This window comes from Vicugna pacos, chromosome 16 (genome assembly GCF_048564905.1).
Source record: "Vicugna pacos chromosome 16, VicPac4, whole genome shotgun sequence".
NCBI classification, from domain to species: domain Eukaryota; kingdom Metazoa; phylum Chordata; class Mammalia; order Artiodactyla; family Camelidae; genus Vicugna; species Vicugna pacos.
This window is the reverse complement of record NC_133002.1, coordinates 37,698,030-37,717,055: the sequence shown is the minus strand read 5'-3', so window position 1 is coordinate 37,717,055 and position 19,026 is coordinate 37,698,030. Positions and strand designations below refer to the sequence as shown.

The window sequence follows — 19,026 nt, the reverse complement described above, 5'->3', positions numbered from 1 at the left end:
TTGCAGGCCCCTACACTGAGAACATTCTTTCTTGGTGAAAAGCTTACAACCATACAGCCTTCAGGCTTTCAAAAACGGCTGACATATTTTAGAATGATCCAGTATGATTTCTGCAATGCGTTCAGGGGGTATCCAGAGGCCCAGTGGTGGCTGAGTGCCATACAGAGCACTAGATGTGACACCTCCCCTGATTTGTTCCCAGAGCAGCTCTAACCACTGCCCAGCCCTGTATAAACAAGGTTATCAGGTCATCACACCCTTTCTTTTGGGTTGGTACCAGAAGCTGATAAATATCCAAGTGACTTCCCTGAAGGTGCACAGAGACTCTCCCGACTTAGACCGAAATAGAGTGAAAACTGTAGGGGAGGGAATGCCTTAGTCCCAGGAGTAAGGAAGATGATCCGGACGTGCCAGGTGCCACCACTTGCTTTGTGGAATACCTTACAAATGCTGGTTTCTGCACTCTGACAATCCAGAGGCATGCAGATCATGCTGCCCCTAGGTGTGCTGCCTGCCACTCCTCTCCCTTCCCAGGGACAGCAATGGGATTTTCTAAAGATGCTGAGAAGCCTTGGTTCTCAGTGAACTCCCTACACCCTCTCTGGATACAGATATGCTCAAGATTCTCAGACTGTTAACAGGAATCAGGGCTGATGGAGGGAAAGGACAGAAGAGCTGAGAGCCTAAGCCTGTTCCCAAACAGGAACAACTACGTACCGTTTTGGTCTTCAGCACCACACACTGAAAAGGGAAGAGAAAGAAGTTATCTGAACATGTGATGGCATGAGAAAAGTCTCCACCCACCCTGACTTCACTTCTGAACTCTGACTGCTCCCCTGCTGGGACCCAGGCCGGCCAGGAGCCCAGACAGACCCCCGGCCCTCCTCACTCACGCTACACGTGGAGAACTCACACACAGCTCCTGCCGGTGCGTCTGGTCTAGTCTTAGAAAAAGGGATTCCACTGCTTTGTCATGAACAAAACTGCCGAGTAGGAAGGATACTTCATAGGCACAATGTCCTTTTCTATTGCTTTTGAAGCCAGGATTAAAGTCAGGAAAGGAGGCGCAGTCTGTTCCAGTCAGCCAGGGAGTGTGGTGCAGTTCCCAGCAGAGCCATCTATTCCCCAGGTCCTCACCACTCTAGGGAAGCTCTGGGGACAATCCCAAAGGGAAGAGTGTGATCAGGTGACTAGTCAGATGTCTCCTAACTCTGATGAATTTGAGCTCTTGGGAGAAAATGTGAAATCTGACTTCAACCACTATTAGCAGGCAAGGAATCAAAATGTTGACCTGAGGGATCCAAGCCAGTTGGGGGGGGGGTGCAGGGATGAGGGTAGTTTCTGAGTGAAGTCATTTCGGGAAATGCGGAGTTGCAGACAGCTGAACACACCTCTCTCTGTAAAGTATCTTTTCCCAGAAACTTATTTGACCACAGACCTCGATACTTTTCTGGGCATGGCTGAAAATGATATCATGTAGAATGCTTTGGGAATGAACAAAAGGAACAGCCCAAGTGCAGGCAACACAGACACAGCCCTCCTGCGCGGTATGTGCACAGGTAAGTACTGGCAGAGGGGGCAGTGAGTATGGAGTGGGGGACGGACGTATGGTGGGAAAGGCCAGAGGCTTAGACCAGGAAATCCTCAGTTCAAATCTGGGCTCTACAAGAAAAGATGTATTAATGCCTATTTCACAGACTGTTGCAAGGATCCAGTGCCTAACCTGATCCTAGCACTCAACTCCAAAGGACAGCTATTATTAGATGGTGCGAATGCGTCAGGTGACTCCTTCCTGGGCTAAAAGCATGGAAATTTAGTCAGGTTGATGTCAACTATAAAGCATGACAGCCAACACTCTGGAAATCTGTGCAGCTGCCACCCAGAAGGCCCCTCACCCAGGTGCTGCAGTCCCTTCTGATCCTTGTACAGCCGCGTCACCCTCTCCATCAGCTCCCACTTCTCACAGCAGCCCTTGTAGTTGACGAAGTTGCGAGCCAGGATCTCTTTGAGCTGCCGCACAGTCAGACCTTCGATGTCCTCCAGGTCGGTCAGGTCAGACAGAGAGGCCCTCCGGCCCGGGACGAAGCTGTCCTCTGAGTCCACGGACTGCAAAGGCAAAGATGAGATCGGTGGGCTTAGCACCCCAGCCCCAGCCAAGGCTCTCTCTCCAAGGACTCTAGAGCCCTCATCTCCCTGTAACTTTTGATGACTGACCTCAAGAGGAATAGGAACAGAGGTAGGAGGAGGACCTGGTACGGTGCTCTGCACCGCAAAATAGGCCACAGCCTCTTCCTGACCCAAGTTCCGTGTGCAGGCACGTCCGGCCACACACCGACCAATCAGTGTGACCCGGCAGGAGGAGCAGCACTGGTCTGGGTCAGACGGCCCCAGTTCTGAATCCTGATTCCTCCACTGATTAGTGCTCAAAGAGTATGGAACAAGCTGCTCACCTCTGAGCCCCTCTGCCCTCCATAAAGAGGAGGCCCCACCACACAGGTTCCCGTGAAGGTGAAATGTGGCAGCACAAGGAACCCACGAGAATGGTGCTGGCCACCCCCCCAACCCTGGGAGAGTTCCGCTTTCCCACGGAAGAAGCCAACTTCCTGGGGAGCGCTCTTCTCTCCGCAGCCTCGACCGCAGCTCCACGGCCCTGATGGCTGTGCCCTCCGGACTGGCCCCGCCACGGCCGAGGCCTGAACCCCTTCTCACCTTTCCTCCTGATTACCTGGCCTCCTAACCCTGACGATGGCTGCTGTGCACTAGAAGCAGAAAGAAAGGCCAGGATTCACACAGCGGCACCAGGAGCCTACCCCCTGGCAGCTCCAAGAATCAAGAGACGAAACTAGTGGGCCATGCGGCTCCCCACTCTCCGCTGTGACCTCACAGCTCCACACTGACACCTTCCAAGGTCGCTGTGGAACGCTAGCACTAAACTCCACCCCTGAAAACAGAGTGTCAGAAGGACTGTCATCACACACTGATCCTTCTCTCTCCACTCTGAGTCGGCTGAGAGGTTCCTAGGGACAGCCTCAGAACATGGGGGGATCAGAGGCCCCACCTGGGTCTCCTCCTCAGCAGGTGCTCTGGCCGTGCTCTCCGGGTGGATGGGCTCCTCTTGGTCCTGAGACACATGGCCATTGGCCTGTGGGAAGAGAAAGGTGCCATGACATCCACAGAGATGTCCCAGGGCTTTGCACAGCACAGGCCTCTCCCCAGCTCACACAGTGCTCCCGTCTCCCCCAGCAATCTGGAATCTTGCACAACAGCATTACAAAGGCTGCTCTTTAGCAACACTGTCAGGCAGAAAAACAACACAAATAGATGTCAACTCTAGAACAAGAGTGCATTAATTCTGCCCACCACCAGGATGGCATTACCGCCGCCACCGTCAGTTTAGTCTCAGCTTGAACATTCTTGAGCAGAAGGAAGGTCACACACCCACTGCTCTGTGGACTGCTCTCTGCCATCGAGTTTCTTCTTGATAATGACTTCAAACTGCCCTCCCTACAACTTCCACCCACCATCCCTGGTTTTGACCCTCAGACCAGTGTCAACTGTTTTCTTCCCAACTGTTCATATCATGTCTTCCCTTCCTCCACACTGAATCTCCCTGGCCTCCCCATCTGGCCCAGATGAGACACGGTTTCCAGACCCTCACCACCCTATCCCCTCCATTCCGGCTAATCACTGCTCTCACGTTCTAGAAATGTGCTCCAACCAGCAGGGTGCACTATTACTAAGAGCTGTCTTGAAACCTGGTCAGAATTATTTTAATGCATCTAAGAATCTATTAGCCTAAGACTGTATCAGACAAATGCCTGTGCTTAAGAAGTTTCATTCTGCTTAGAATTCTAATTTCTCAAGAGGTTCCTCCAGAATACTGCAAAGAGTAGTCAGAACAGTGAGTCTCCTAAATCTCATCACCATATAAGCCACAAATCCCTTAACTAGATCCTCTTTACTCACTGCTCCCAGCTGGCAAAGGGCCTAGTGTGAGCCCAGAGCAAAGAGGTATCTGAGCTCACAGGCCTTTTCCACTAGACTCTTCAGAGCACCAGAAAAGGGACAAGCTGAAAAACCAGTCACTCACTGGCCCCAGCCACTCATCTCAAATTAGGATGCATAATATGGAGCTAATTAAGAAGAGGCAAGTAACCTCACAGTGGAAGTGAAGGGCAGAAGCCACAAACACCACCAAAACTGCCACGTGATGACGGGCTCCCATACACAGCATACATGTATGAAGAAGATGCATCTAAAACGTTGTCTAGTTTCCTCCTAGCTTTAAGTGGATGTGGTACCCCTCGCCTCCTGGTGTCACCTTGGAGTTAGTCTTTCAGAGCCTAACCTCTGCCTAAGTAGACAGCTTTTATATATCCTTTTTGTTTTCCCCAAGAAAGAGAAACTAGATCTCATGCTGCAGAGCACACTCCTCTCTTTTTGGTTTGCCCGTGGGCTAAATCAGAACCTACCACGAGGATCTGCCCATTGCTGGGCTCACTCCACACACTTCCTTCCACCAGCAACTAGTGCCTGGGAAACAGGAAAAGGAAGGAAGCCGGGCGCGGCAAGCGCTCCGAGCAGATGGGCACCCTGATGCAGCTCACTGTACAGTTGTCGGGCAGCCTTGCACAAGTCACCTCGCTTCCCCGGTTCTTCTGGCTTGCAAAATGCAGACCTCACAACAGGGGATGTGAGCTGAACTGTAGGCCATCTGACAAAACCAGTGAAGTACCCAATGAGATCTGATAACACGGTATGCCCTGTGGGTACAGTCTGGAAACTTCTGATTAATAAAAGAAAGCTTAAAACCAACTCCTTTTATTGAAAAACCCACCTGAATTTTTTTTGGGGGGGGTTCCCTCGCGGTACTCTCCTGGCTCCCCACAGAGAAAAACACTCAACCAAGCAAAGGGAGGAGGTCAGAGCAGGAGGTAAAACCTGTCCAGCAGACAGAGCCAGACTTCTGGAAAGAGTTAAACTCCAGAGCATGCTGGGGAGAAAGCAGCCAACAAGGGAGCCAACAAGGGAGTGAAACGAGCTTCCTGCAGGTAAAGAGAGCTGTCACAGTGGCCTTTATGCCTCAGTGCTCGTCAGAGCTGAATCAGGGCCCCGTCCTGGCAGAGGAGGTGATCATCAACACGAGGCAGCAGCCACCCACACCTGTGAGGGACGGACAACACCCCTACACGCTGCTCTGAGAGGCTCAGAGCTCTTCAGACATGAGATTGTGCTAGTCAGTCCTTCCAGCATCCTGCCAAGAGCAAAAGTGGTCCGGACCACTAACCCCACCCATTTCACTGTAAAGGATCAAACTTCACCCATGTTGACCCAAGGATCGGTGACAAATTGGACGTGGAAACCGGATCTCCTAGGTCCTAAACCTCCCACTACTGCCCAAGCTATAGAAATACAAGGGTCACCAAAGCACTGAAGTTTATCTATGGGACACCTTCCCGCCTCCCACAATGGTGAGGTCCACCAGCATCACTCTAACCCTGTAGCTGGTTTCTGTCTACCTTCCCCCTTTAGAGGGGCTTTCTGAGGGCAGGAGCAGTGGATTACTCACTTCCACCCTTGCCATGCCTATTTCGTAATTCATCCGCTGTGCTGTGCTGACCATCCCCAGGCCCGACTGGGATGCTGAAGAGGCCGCTTACTGTCCCCCGGCCCGCCCACCTCTCCCCACCCGGACAGAGGCTGGCAAGAGAAGTGGCGTCCTTGCAGGAAGTCAGTGTTTCCCTCCTCTCCCTTCCCTCTACACGGTCCTTTTTTCCCTCTGTGCCTTGTGATGGCCACTGAGGAACCGGATTCCCTATCCCACTAAGGAAGACCACGACAAAGCTGAACAGAACTAAATGCAGAGACTAACAGTGAGTTTTCTCAAAATATTTCTGTGACAATTAAATTTTTAAAGCTGTCTAACTGGGATATGTATGTATTAAAAACAAACAAAAAACAAAAACCTGGTACCCTGAGTCAGTATCTCTGGAAAAAAGTGAAAACAGGAGTCTGATGTCCAGAAAGCATCCGCCACGATCAGTAAGCAGAACGGGGTCACATAATTGAGATGCTCGGCCTCGCCCCTCCCACCGCACGGGGAGGGGGAGGAAAACGAGCCCCAAACTGGCAGAGACCGCAAGGCCGCCAACGGCCCATACCTGAGCCCGGGCTGGCAGCGCGGAGGAAGACGGTGCAGGTGAGGAGGGGAGGCTGGAGGAGGTAGGCGGTCCCGTGCTGGTGTGAGGCTGGCTCAGGAAGGCCTGCTGCTCGGGGAAGTCCGGGGACAGGGTAGGGGCGTGAGTCCTGCCCTCCTGGGCGCTGGCAGGCTGCTGGCCGAGCACCAAGAACACCAGCTCCTCCTTCTCCCGGCACATTTCAGTGGAGATGTCATGGAGGCTGAGATAGTCCCTCAGGTCCTTCACCTTCATCTTCATGAGCTCTTCCCGCTGGAAGGCTGTGGCTCGGAAGCGTTGGCAGAGAAGGCAGAGGCGGGGCCCGCTCCCCACTTGGCTCGAGCAGGTCATGCAGAAGTTTTTCTTACAGTCCAAGCAGGTCTGCTGTTTAGAGCAAGAAGCAGAGGAAACCACGTCAGACCGTGAGAAGAAGACAGAGAGCATCGGGAGCTGAGGGCAGCCTGGCCCGCGAGGCCTCCTCCATCACTCACCGAGCTCCTCTTCCAACCGGGGCACAGGCCACCTTGCAGAGCTCAGGTTAAAAGCCACTCAGAGGTGGCAGAGGCCCTGGACACACCACGTATCCACACACAGGACACTATGTGGATTGTTTCAACTGAGGCTCACTTTATTCATCTTGTTGACGGGGAAATGGAGGCTATGAATGGAGACTACCAGCTTTGGAATAAAAAAGCCCTGCATTTTTATGAAGTCTCTGGCCTCCGTTTCTTGTGGCGCCACCTTGGCAGTGTAACTTAGCCTCTCTGGCCCTCAGTTTCCTCGTCTGTAAAGCAGGCAAGGTAACAGCAACCAGCCCCTGGAACTGCTGCAGTGGGGAGAGACTGCATTTGGCACGGCTGACACATGAGCCTTCAATGATGAGATCCAAGATTCAAATCCTCAACTATGTATGATTTTTTCTACTTTATCGCTCAGATAAGAGAGCAAATGCATAAAGGTTATGATGGGGACTGTTGTTACTGCAGATATTACTAACTGAGTTTACTGAGGGGCTACAATGCGCTAGAGCTATACTTGGCTTGCCATTTACTTCTTAAAGCAACCCTGCAAAGTACCTGTTTCACAGACAAAGCAACCAAGGCCTAGAGAGATTAAGCACCACGATCAAGGGCCAGCAGCAAAGAGTGGAGCTGGGTTTTACTCCAAGTATGTCTGAGTTTAATGCCCACAGTCATGCTGTTCCCACCAGGCCCTGTTGCCTAACGGCCCCACGCCAGCCTACAGCAGAGAGGAATCAAGGGCCTGGCTCTCTGTCTCCAAACTCCCAACCCAGGGCCCCATCATCCACTGAGGCTGGTGCCCAGGCTCTCCACCCCAGGAAGGCCCACTCGGAGAGCTGGGGATTCAGTGGTGCATGAGAGCATATCCAAGGCAAACACTTAGACAGCAACAGGAGGCCCTCTGGACGTGGTGAGGGAGCTCTCGTCTGTGAAAGTACAGAGCGTCTCGGATGGGCGACAAGAGCGCCTGGCAGGCAAGCTGGTACCGCCTGGCAGCAGCTACTCCCACAGTCGCAGACACCACAACACACGAAGGCTTGCAAGATTCGCAGGAAGCAAATCCCCAGCCTCCCGCAGGGTGAGTGAGCACACTGACACCTGACCAAGCTCTGTTCCAGCCAGGAGCAGGCCACACTCCACAGGGGTCATCCCTGGGCCCACGGGGATGATCCTGGAGGGCTCACTCACTAATCCTTTAAAAAAATTAAAAACTTTTCATCCTGTGGTGACTTGAGTATTAATCTAAATATTTCTGCTCCATCTTTTCTAAGTATAGAAAGCTATTCAAGCTAACAAGAATGCCCAAGAGACTTAGATTCCCAGAGTTGAAATCACAGCCACTCTTGTGTGGAGCTGAAGTCAAACTCCACATAGCTGAGGTAGTTATATTTAGTTTTGTCTAAGTGTCATTCGTATAGTAAAGAGACATGAGCTACCATCCATTTTTGACTATTAATACTTGGAAAGCACTGGAAAGGACACATATCAAGCTTCTTTATTCCCTACACTGTTACAACCAGACAATAAAATGTTCAGAAACTGATCTGAAAGGCTGCACAGCTGTACACGCCATCGTAATGGTTCTGGGACCAGCACTCAGGTGGAAAATGGATGTTTTGACGTGTGGCGGTTCCTTTGTATCTATAGCTTTTCTACTGGATAATGAGATGTGAACTGAGTGATGAACTGAGTGAAATGACCAGAAGTCCAGGTCATAAAGCTGTAGGTCCTGACCTGGAATATTATTTAAGTCAACGCAGTTTGGCAGGACCTAGGCCGACACGATTAAAAAACTCGGAGTTGCTCAAGCAGCCAGATCTAAACAACTCTCTTCTTCAAAGGTGTGGGGCTTACTGGATGTAAGGTCAGAATGCAAAGGCAGCAGCCCAGCTTCTATGTCTCCAACCCCAGCTCACCAGGAACTCTGAAGTCCTTGCATCTGAAACATACCCTGAAGGAAAGGAGAAAGGTCTAAAAGCCCACTCTGCAGAGGCAGGAGAGAACAAAGGAGAAGGAAAAGCAGCTGTCAACATATGTGGGAAGAATGTGCAAAATTTGTATCAATTCTAGCTAATGGTACAAACCAACTGAGTAACGAGGTGGGATGAAAGATAACTTAGTGGAGCCGAAGAGCCTGCACAAACTCCAAGAGCCACATAATCACGAGCACTGGAAGGCTGGCAGGGGCTCCCCGGCAGGCACCGCCCCGCAGAGGCGCCCCCCCCCACCGCTCCCCTTGGCCCAACTGCCCTTCTGTGTTCTGCCCCCTTCGCAGCCATGTTCCCTGGCACCAGCCAGCCCCACATTCTACCCCCCACCAACCCCTCCTCCATACCATCCTTCCATAGGCATTCCCCCCTGCAGCCCACTGGGGGAAGGGGCAGCCTGAGGAGTGACACACTACTATTAAGTCCTGACCGGCCACCTCCCAGCTAAGCGGACCTGTGCAAAACATATAACCTCCCAGAGCATCAGATTCCCCACCTGTAAAGTCAGATGCTCAGCCTACCTCGAAGGTCTACAGAAGTACTACACAAGATCAAGCATATCAAACCTTAGCAGGAGGTGGGCACTCCATGCACAAAAAGGTATCACAGTCACCTCTTACTCCCTTTCCCCTGGGCCTCATCTCTGAGCCTGGGCCAGTACCTCGGAGCCACCAGCTCTTTCTACACTGAGATTTGAATACCTCTGCCGTGTTTCCAAGCACAACCTCCCTGCCAAGCCACCACCTCCTCCTCCTCCTCGAACTGGTCCAACAAAAGGGGCTGGGCACCAAACTCCCTCCAAAACCGTCAGGGCTGCAGCTAAACCACATGGAGGTGTTACCAATACTGATGGGATATTTGGTTTGTGGCAAAATTCCAGCCTGCCATTTCTCTCTGAGACTGGAAACTCTAGGAAGGCAAGGGCTCCATCTTTCTATCAAATCCTTAATTAATGCTGTCTGTGCTTTGTACCCAGTGAGCGTTTAGAAAATACTGACCACGATGAAGAAAGGGAAAAAAAAGGATAGTATCCATGTAATCATTTCAATTCAACCACTTCTAGAAAAGGCATTTCAAAAGCCTACGGCTGGCTGTTAAATGCCAAACCCTTAAGTAAGATGCTGATCCACTTAAGCACGAAATTACAAGTACAAAATCCTCATAGGAGAAAACATCCTTAATATTCACAAAATTCACAGTGCGTTCAGCAGTCCCACGGATCTGTCTCTTGCTTCAACAGTGTTTGGATGGAACAGACACAGGGACGTTCCTTGCTCCAGTCTCCAACCACCCTTCAACCTTTTTTCCAGTCGCATCCTTCAGAACCAGTCACTGTGCTATCTTCAGCCTCTGGGACCAGCCAACACCATTTTGTGAGCTTAACTCCTTATTACCGATCAACCATGAGCTCTCAGATTGGTCAGAATTATTCCAGTGAGGTTGAGGCCTGCGTCAACCCACTGGTCAACATGCTTCTGCGGGCCTCCTACACCTACCTCTCTCTGGGCTTCTATTTCAACCTCGACAATGTGGTTCTGGAGGGCATTGGCCACTTTTTCCGTGAATTGGCTGAGGAGAAGCCCAAGGGCGGGGGGCATCTCTTGAAAATAAATGCAAACTTCCAGGACATGCAGAAGCCATCTCAAGATGAGTGGGGTAAAACCCAGGATGCTATGGAAGCTGCTATTGTCCTGAAGAACCTGAACCAGGCCCTTTTGGATCTGCATGCTGTCGATGTCACAATACCATGTACACATACACACCGTATGCGGAGAGAGCTGATGGCTACTCTGAAGCTTTATTAAGTTGCACAGTCTTATATAGCAAAGAAGAATGACAAGGGAAATGGTTAACAGGCAGTGTCTGGCTCAAGGTCAGAAAACTCCTTATGTTTTGGTAAATCATGTTCGTGTTGGCACCAGCGAGCCTTACAGCTTATCAGGGCGGAATGTATGAGAAACGGCGGCTTTACAACATTCTTCTTGGACTCAGGCGGCTGTGCCTGTCTTAGGTTGCCCCCCTCTAGGGATCTTACCCGTCCTTGGCTAACCAGCCTTCTCACCTCTGAGTCTGCAGCTTTTAATAACTTGTTTACCATTCCAGCCCAAGGCTCGTTCCTTGGTTCCCACAGTAGGGGGCCTACACATGCCCATGCGCAGACCCACATTTCTGTGACTTCCTGGAGAACCACTTCCTGGATGAGGAGGTGAAACTCATCAAGAAGATGGGCAACCCCCTGACTAACCTCCGCAGGCTCTCTGGTCCCCAGGCTGGGCTGGGCGAGTATCTCTTCAAAAGGCTCACCCTCAAGCACAACTAGGAGCCTCTGCAAACCAGCGTCCTTTATGGAGCCCCTGCAACCCAGCGTCCTTTATGGAGCCCCTCTGGTGTCAGGGCTTCTGCCTGAAGCCTCTCTGCAGTCACCAGGCAGCTTTTTAACCATCCTAGAGCCCTCTCCCAAGCCTTGGACCAAATGAAACAACAAAGCTTTTTGCAACAACAACAACAACAAAAAATTCACAAAATTCATTGTGAATTACATAAACTTAATTCATCCTTTTGTGGCAAGAAAATACTGTACCAGTAACTATCTTTTACCATCCAAACTGGAACTTTCCTTCCCCCTACAAGAGCTCTTCTTGCTACAGAAGCTTCCTTGTGTCTGCACGGCTGCCCCATCTTCCTGTCAGACTCTGAGCTCTCTATTAAAGGAGGATGATGTTCCTCATCTCCACTGTCCTAGCCCAGGCAACACCTGACACAGTAGATACGGAATAGGAAAAAAAAAAAGTTCCTTATTTTAATCACTACCACACTCCTAGGTGCCCAGGCCATATCCTGTCTTCTTTAGTCTGACCTTCTCCTCCTCCATCTCATCTGCTCTCATCAGCTGCATGCCCTCGTACCTTAGTGACTAAGTACTTTCTGGGTCTGAGCCTCAAACTTCCCATCTGTAAAATGGGTTAACAAGCACTACTTCATAGGCTCTGGCACAAAGAGTTGCTCATTGGAATGGTAGCTACCTGGATCATTCTCAGCCACAACTCTAGACCAGGCTCTGGCACTGTCTCACAGGGAGCACTCCTCCCACCGCTCTTATCACACCAACGCCCTCATGAAGCCATGTCTGCTCCCTGAAACAGACCCATAAGGTTGTTGCTTTGTTCAAAATCTGTCTAATGGTTCCTGTTGTCAGGTGGCGACAAACTCCTTAAGAGAGTTTTGCTGTCATGGCCCTTTACCACCTGACCCCAACTTTGCTCCCCTCAATTCCCAAGTATCCTGCACTCTGGCCAAACAGGCCACTCGCAGTCCAAATACACCCTGCACCTGCTCCCCATCTGGTGCCTCCACTCCAGCCACTGCTCTGCAAATCAATAAACCTCCCTTCACCCGATGGGAATTATCAATTTGCCAACAATGCCCGATTCCCTAGTACTTAACTTATGTAACTGACTATCATTAGTTCTTTGTAAGTGTGGGCCTCCTTAACTGGAGAGTAGCTCCCTAAGGGAAAGACCTATGTCGTAGCACTCTCTTGGCAAAACTATAACCTCTAGCTGGCTGCCATGCTGCTGGGACAGAACTGGGCTTCAGGGAAATCTTTGGCACAGAACTGTGAGCCATAATGTTATGAAAATAGAAACTCTTCGATCTACTTCCTCTTTTTCAAATTATTCTCAACTCAGTTGTCCATTTATTCATTCATTCTTCTCATTACTTCTTTTCCCCCCCTTTGGTGGTGGTGCGATTAGGTTTTTATTTATTTATTTTTAGAGGAGGAACTGGGGCTTGAACCCAGGACCTCATGCATGCTAAGCATGTGCTCTATCACTTGAGTTATATATAACCTCCCATGTGTCAGTCACCATTCTAGACATTGGGGATAAAGTCGTGAGCAAAACTGACAGAAGCTTAGAAGACAGGCAATCCACACACATATGTATGTTGGGTAGTGATAAGCACTATAGAGAAAATAAAGCCTCTTCTCACCCTCACCCAACCATTATTCTCCTTTCTCTGGGGTGGTTTTCCCCGCTCAACCACTTCCTGCTTCTGGCTGAGCGATGTCAAGGATGTATTAGGTCCCCTGGTTCTCTCAAGTTTTGAACTGACGTGCTGCCCCTGAGCCTGGGTCACCACCACTGTCCTCTGCGCTTTCCCTCTCCATCTCTGCACCAGAGTCTAATTGACTTCTAAAAAAGGGTTCAAACTTACTGCAAATTCATGCTGCCTCATTAAATGAGGCTTCTGGCCAGGTATTTTGCCACTTCTATTAGTCTTTCCTAGCATTTTCTCACAGCGTAATAATGGAAACAGCACGCGCTTTGACTGTCCAACAGACTCTTGATGGACTTGAGGAGTCCTTGAAACCTCCACCTTAGATAAACAAAACAATCTTCATCTGTAAAATGGGAACAAACAGTAGTAGTACAGACTTCCTAGGCTGTTATAAGGATGCAATGAGATAACACATTTGAAATACCAAGGTCAGTGCCAGGCATGTGACCAGTACCCAACAGCCTTCCCTCCACCTCATCTCAGGTCCTAACTCCACCCACCATCACGAAGAGGACTAAGGCCACGTGGCGCCGAGCTCCTCCTACTCCCCACTTCAGTTTCGATCTGTTGACTTAACCTTTTCATGTAAAAGGAAGAGCAGCTCTGCACACAAGCCACAGCCCCCAGCCCCCAGCCCACAGAACTCTGGTTGAGTTCTCCGTGACGGGGGTAGTCAAACAAGTTACAACAAAGCCGCACCGTGGGCCCACCTCCCCTGCACCACAGTGAGGTGCAGGCAAAATTAAGCCTACAGGCAAAATGCCAGTCCTCCATCATCTTATAGGCACAAAGGGGTGGGTGGTCAACACTTTCAGCTGCAGAAATCGACATGCTGTCTTCTGGGAGAGCGTCTGAGAGTCAAAGACCTATGTTTGAATCCTGGCTCTGCCACTTAATAACCACGTGTTCTTGGGGCGCTACCTAAGTAGAGGCAAAAAAAATGAGTATTTTATTGTTTCTTGATGCTATCTGTCAGGAACTTGACAGTTACAGTTTCCTTTTTAACTGTTAAACTTTAACCCTTTGTTTCTCATGTGTAAAATGAGAGTTTAGGGACTCTAAAACCTAGATCAGGGCTACTGCGAGGATTAAATGAAACAAAAACTCCATAAATTGCTTAAGACAGCCCCTGGCATACAGTAGATGATTTACAAAGTATTTTTTCCTCTCAAATTTCCCACTGTCATCATTTTAACATCACATTCTGGGCTGCAAACCTGATTCTGCAGAAGGAGGCAGATGCAGTATTCTTTCTCTGGGTCAGGGCTCACCTTCAGCCCTGGCCATGCCTGACCTCGGGAGGAGGGACGGCCCATACCTGCACACCACCACCCAGCCAGTGACTTCACTTCCTGCTTGCTAATCTGGAAAACATGGCTACATGCATTTCAAAATGAAATGGCTACAGTCAATAAGCTCCAGGCTTCATCTTGTCAGGGCCCCACTGTACCTGAGATGTCCTTGACACTGCTTTCAATTAAAACAACAAGTTCACCTGCAGTCAGGCCTCTGTGACGGCACCTCATGAAGCAAACCACAGTGAGGGCCTGCTGCACGCCAAGCGTGGGGCCGGGCGCCCTTCACAGCTTAACTCGCTTTACTCCCACGACACTATGAGGTGTCAGACGGGGACAACGATTACACCCCCACTTGCTAGACGGGGAAAATATGTCTCCACACAGGTTAAATCATACAGCTTAAGAAGTGGCCAAGCTGCTATCTGAATTCAGGTCTAGCGGGGCTCCGAATCTATGCTGAGATGCTTTGCTTTTGCTTGGTTAGTTTTCAAATGTCTGTGAAAGGACGGGTCTGGGTCACCAGCATCGCAGAGGCACAGGCGAGGGACAGGTATTACACAAGAGTCAGCAGGCTTGCCCCAGGACCTAAGGCTGCGGCGGCCAAGCAGGCCGAGACAACAACACTCACCTTCCTGGCCATGTTTGCGAAGTGGGCCCCACAGGCCTTGCAGCTTGGTTCCGAGCCTGTCGGGGAAGGGAAGGAGCTGTACCCAGGGTTGGAATAGGCCTGCGTCCTGGTTCCCTGGGGCGGTGGGGCCTCCTCAGGCTGTCCATCCAGGCAGAACCAGTTGCAGCAGGTTGCCCACATGATAAAATCTGGTGCAAGGGAGAAAGGAGGAATGATCAGAGTTAAGATACACCTCGAGTATGTTTCCATTTCGGAAGGCACAGGTGAGCGGGGGTGTCAACCCTCACTTGCCGCCAAGGTTGAGGTGAAAACGGGTTTCCAGGGGCCACAGACATCTTCCCACCCCCTCCTCCAGCACCAGGGTTACAGATAAAGGTGAGTATAGACACCTGATCTGCCGGGACAGGACAGCACGAGCAGCCGCGCTGACACACCACCCTGGAAGGTTGCGGATGCCTTTCTGGGTTTAATCTGAGATCTAACTTCAAATAAAATCTTTTGTCTTAGCAATTACAAGTGGCCTAACAGCTGCTTTATTTGGGAACATGACCTTGCCCGTAGAGCTCAGAAAGAACTTTAACATTCACGCAAGTGCAAAGACACATAAAATTCCACACTCATACTGACTGTGGGGAGGAGGCATTATTATTTCCTTTACACAGATAAGGCAACTCAGGCTCAAAGAAGTCAAGGTCACACAGCTAACACAGAGAGAACTGGGATTCTGAAAATCAGCTCTTCTGACTCTAAACCCAACGTCCTCTGCCCTTCACCGGCCACCCGATTTCTTCCCCCACCACCAGCAGAACTTCCTAACAGCTCCTACCTCTGTACTTTCAACCCTACATAAATTTCTATCAGGGCAAGGGGAGAAACAGGGTGGAGAGGGATAAATTGGGAGTTCAGGATCTGTAGATACACTACTATACATAAAATAGATAAACAACAAGGTCCTACTACAGAGCACAGGGAGCTATATTCAATACCTTGTAATGGCCTATAATGAAAGAGAATATGGAAAAGAATATATGTGTATAACTGCATCACTATACTGCAAACCAGAATTTAACACAACATTGTAAATCGACTATACTTCAGTTTAAAAGAAAATTTTTTTCTATCACAGCACCTGTGAAAGTTACGATTTTTTTCTATCACTAAAGCACACATTCCTTGAAGGCAGGGACCACTTCTTATTCATGTCTGTTCTGTGCTCAGCACTGTCGCGTATGCAGCAGATGCTCCACAAACGTTTGCTTCCTCACTGAAGCAGTGCCTCTGCGGACTTACTGAGAAGTGTTGGGTTATTATTCCTACTTAATGTATCAGCTACAGGAATTAGGGACAAGGGGTTGACAATATTTTTTTTTTAATCACAGAACAAAGAGGATGCAATCTCTAAATGTCAGAATAAACTAAAGATTGTCGGGTGGGGCACCAGTTGAGCATTGCTGTGATGAAGATGCGCTTTTCTCAGCAGACACAGGCAGCCAACATGGACACTTGGGAGCCTGAACTCTGCTTACAGAGATAAGAAACGAAACATTTAGCATATTAATCAATAATTAGTTCACACAGTACTTCTGCTCTGCTTCCTGACTCACTGAAAGTGCTTTTATCAGGTCATAGTTCAAAGATGTACTAAGCTAGAAGGAACTAAGAAGCCAAGTGGTTCCACTTGGGTTATTTTTCAGAGAAAAGGAAGAGGCCCAGTGGGGAAAGGTACTTCCTGGTTCACACAGCTCAACTGGAAGCCTCTGCATTACTCTAGGGCCTTTCCAGCTTCCCAACACTGCCTCAACATACCTGTGATACCGTGTGTTCACTCCTGTAGGTGTGTCCCATAAACATCTGTGTCCCCACTTGCCTGTGAGCCCCTCGTGAATAGGGACCACGGCTGTCACACAGTCCCCAGCAGAGGGGTGGATCAACAGGACTGGTGAATGAATGAGTCATGCAGGGTATTTAAAGCTTAACTAACCACACATTCATTCCATTTTTTACTCATCAAAAACATTGCTCTGACTCACTATTACTTGTCTGAAGACTGTAAATTCTCAGGAGACAGAGGCCTAACCTGCTTTCCAAACTCACATGGAATAATGAAGCCAAGAGCACTTAAATAGATGAGTTCTTTACTGACAAAAGACTGGAGATGCCGGAGAGTGGTCGCCCTCTGAAAGAGGAACTTTGTAACTCTTCAACTCACCTGCTGAGAGAAGCATCTGGAAGGGTGTGTAATAATACAGAGAACACAGGATGTGGAATCAAAGACCTGGGCTGTCACCTACGTGGAGAAAGTCACAACCCTTCTTTTTGTACTTCATCTTTCTTATCTAGACATTCTCCAAACTATAAAATACGAACTAAATCTTAGTTGTTGCTACTAGCAGTACAACAGTGTTTCCACTGCAATTTCTCTGGGAAGGAACAGGTAAAGAGAAAGCCTAGAGATTTCATCACAATTACCACTCAGTTTTCTGGCTTGTCCCAAACAGGAACAGAGAGATCTCGGACAGAATTAGAAGGATGTGTCAATGAACTGAATGAGGTGGGAGAAGAGGAGGAACAGAACAGCCTTGGGGCAAGGCTGTGGGTGTTTCACTAACTTCTGCCAAAACCTCCACTCACCCACACACACAGCCCTTATAGAATCCAATGCCTTGCTGTTTCCCGTGCTAGATGATACGGTCAAGTGCCTACCCTCAGGGAGCTCATGGTCTAGTGTGGGAACTAGAAAGGTAAAAACCAAAAATTGAAAGTTCAGGGTGATCAGTGCTTTAACGGAGGTTTGTACAGGGTATGGGGGCTACAAAGATGGAAACGATCGGCTCCTTGGGGGTCAGGGAGTGAACTATTATGGGAGTAAGTGGGAATTTACCAGAAAGTCAAGAGCAAAAAGACTTTTCAAGAAAAAAACAAACAAACAAACAAACAAAAACAGCATGTACCGGGGCTTTAAAGAAACTACAAAGCACGTGGTTGGGTCAGAGGTAAGGGTTAGGGTGGATGAGAGCACAGCAAGTACACCGGCAGCCAGAAGGACCCTCTCTTCCCTGGGAAGGAATCTGGACTTTACCCTAGAGGTAATGAGACACAATTAAGCGTCCAGGCAACCAGGTTTTGTGATTTTATTTGCATTTTAGAGTGGCCACTGCGGCAGTAAGCAGTGTGGAGAACAAACCTGCCAGGGGTGGGTTGGAAGCAAGATATGGGACTATGGGCAGAAGAGAAAGGGACAAAGATGAATTATTCTTTCTAGAAACTTTTGACCATGAAGGGAAGAGAGAAGGCAGCAGCTGAAGAGGATCCAGGTGATGAGATAAGAGAAACGTTGACAAATTTAGACTGTGGAGGAGACCCCCAAAGACTAAGACGTTAGAGAGGAAGGGAAGCTGGATACACACAAGTGACAAGTGTGAGGGTCTGGGGTGGAGGGAAAGTGACAAGTGACGAGGTGTAGGATGGACCACTCCCGGGCAGGAGAACGCTCACCTCTTCCACCACAGAGGGGAACCGCGGTGAAGACAGACAGAGCGAAAGACCAGCTGACAGCATTAGCAGGGAGAGACAGAAGAAGGACATGTGGAACCACAAGGAGAAAACCACCTTTTCCTCCACACAAGGAATTTGCGTGTTGCAACCTTTTCCTAAGAGGTCAGGACTTTGCCACATACCGGGCAGACCCACTAGGGAAGGCATCACCAAGTAGGGAAAACTGGAAAGCTGGCGAGCTGAATACTGGTTCAATTCATGTGCTTTTACCAGCAAGTGGGAAGCACCAGATGGGCTGGGCACTGAGAGACCAAGAGTGATTTGCACAGGTCCTTGCCCCCGGGGACTCCGGGCTCAGGAAGGCACCAAACACAGCTCAAGCCGGCCATCCTGGTTCAGGGGCTAAGAAAGCTCTCCCTTAGCCTCGCAGGAGTCAACAGAACCTGTCTTCGCAGGACTATTTTCACTCTCTCAACTTCAGTTCTCATCCTAACTGCCTCCTCTGAACAGCTCTGAAAGAAAAGCCATAAGCCTGTTTCAGTATCTGGGTCCTCCTACAAGGACTTGATTCTGTGGGAAGACTTGACATCTGTCACTTGGTTATCCCACAGGCCCCACGTGTGGCTGGAGAAGGCAGCCACCTCCCGGGGATGTGGACATGTGGGGAGCCAGTTACTGGGGAAGGGTCTCCAGCGCTCAACTCCCTGAAACATGCTCAGCCTGCTACCACCACCGGGTCACCAAAGTAAGCAGGTTTTTTCTCTTTGTGACTTATATTTAAATACCAAAGGTGCATTTCCCTAAGTGGTCTTGCCAAACTGGAAAGACTTAAGCCTAAATGACAACTATGCTCAGGGT

At 49.6% G+C, this 19,026-nt stretch overlaps 1 protein-coding gene across 8 annotated transcripts in view; it reads right to left on the bottom strand.

Moving 5' to 3' along the window:
- The window catches only part of RFFL (ring finger and FYVE like domain containing E3 ubiquitin protein ligase), a 62,355-nt gene that overhangs the window by 4,411 nt on the left and 38,918 nt on the right, over positions 1-19,026 (bottom strand). For 6 of the 8 annotated variants that reach the window (XM_072938934.1, XM_072938931.1, XM_072938930.1 and 3 more), the window contains exons 2-6: positions 14,674-14,861; positions 6,162-6,560; positions 3,059-3,142; positions 1,896-2,106; positions 718-741 (exon numbers count right to left, since the gene is read on the bottom strand). In XM_072938934.1, the coding sequence (XP_072795035.1) occupies positions 718-741; positions 1,896-2,106; positions 3,059-3,142; positions 6,162-6,560; positions 14,674-14,853 (898 nt within the window). In that variant the 5' untranslated portion in view covers positions 14,854-14,861. The remainder of the gene's footprint in view (positions 1-717; positions 742-1,895; positions 2,107-3,058; positions 3,143-6,161; positions 6,561-14,673; positions 14,862-19,026) is intronic. The other 2 variants (XM_072938936.1, XM_072938937.1) reach the window with 2 other exon arrangements.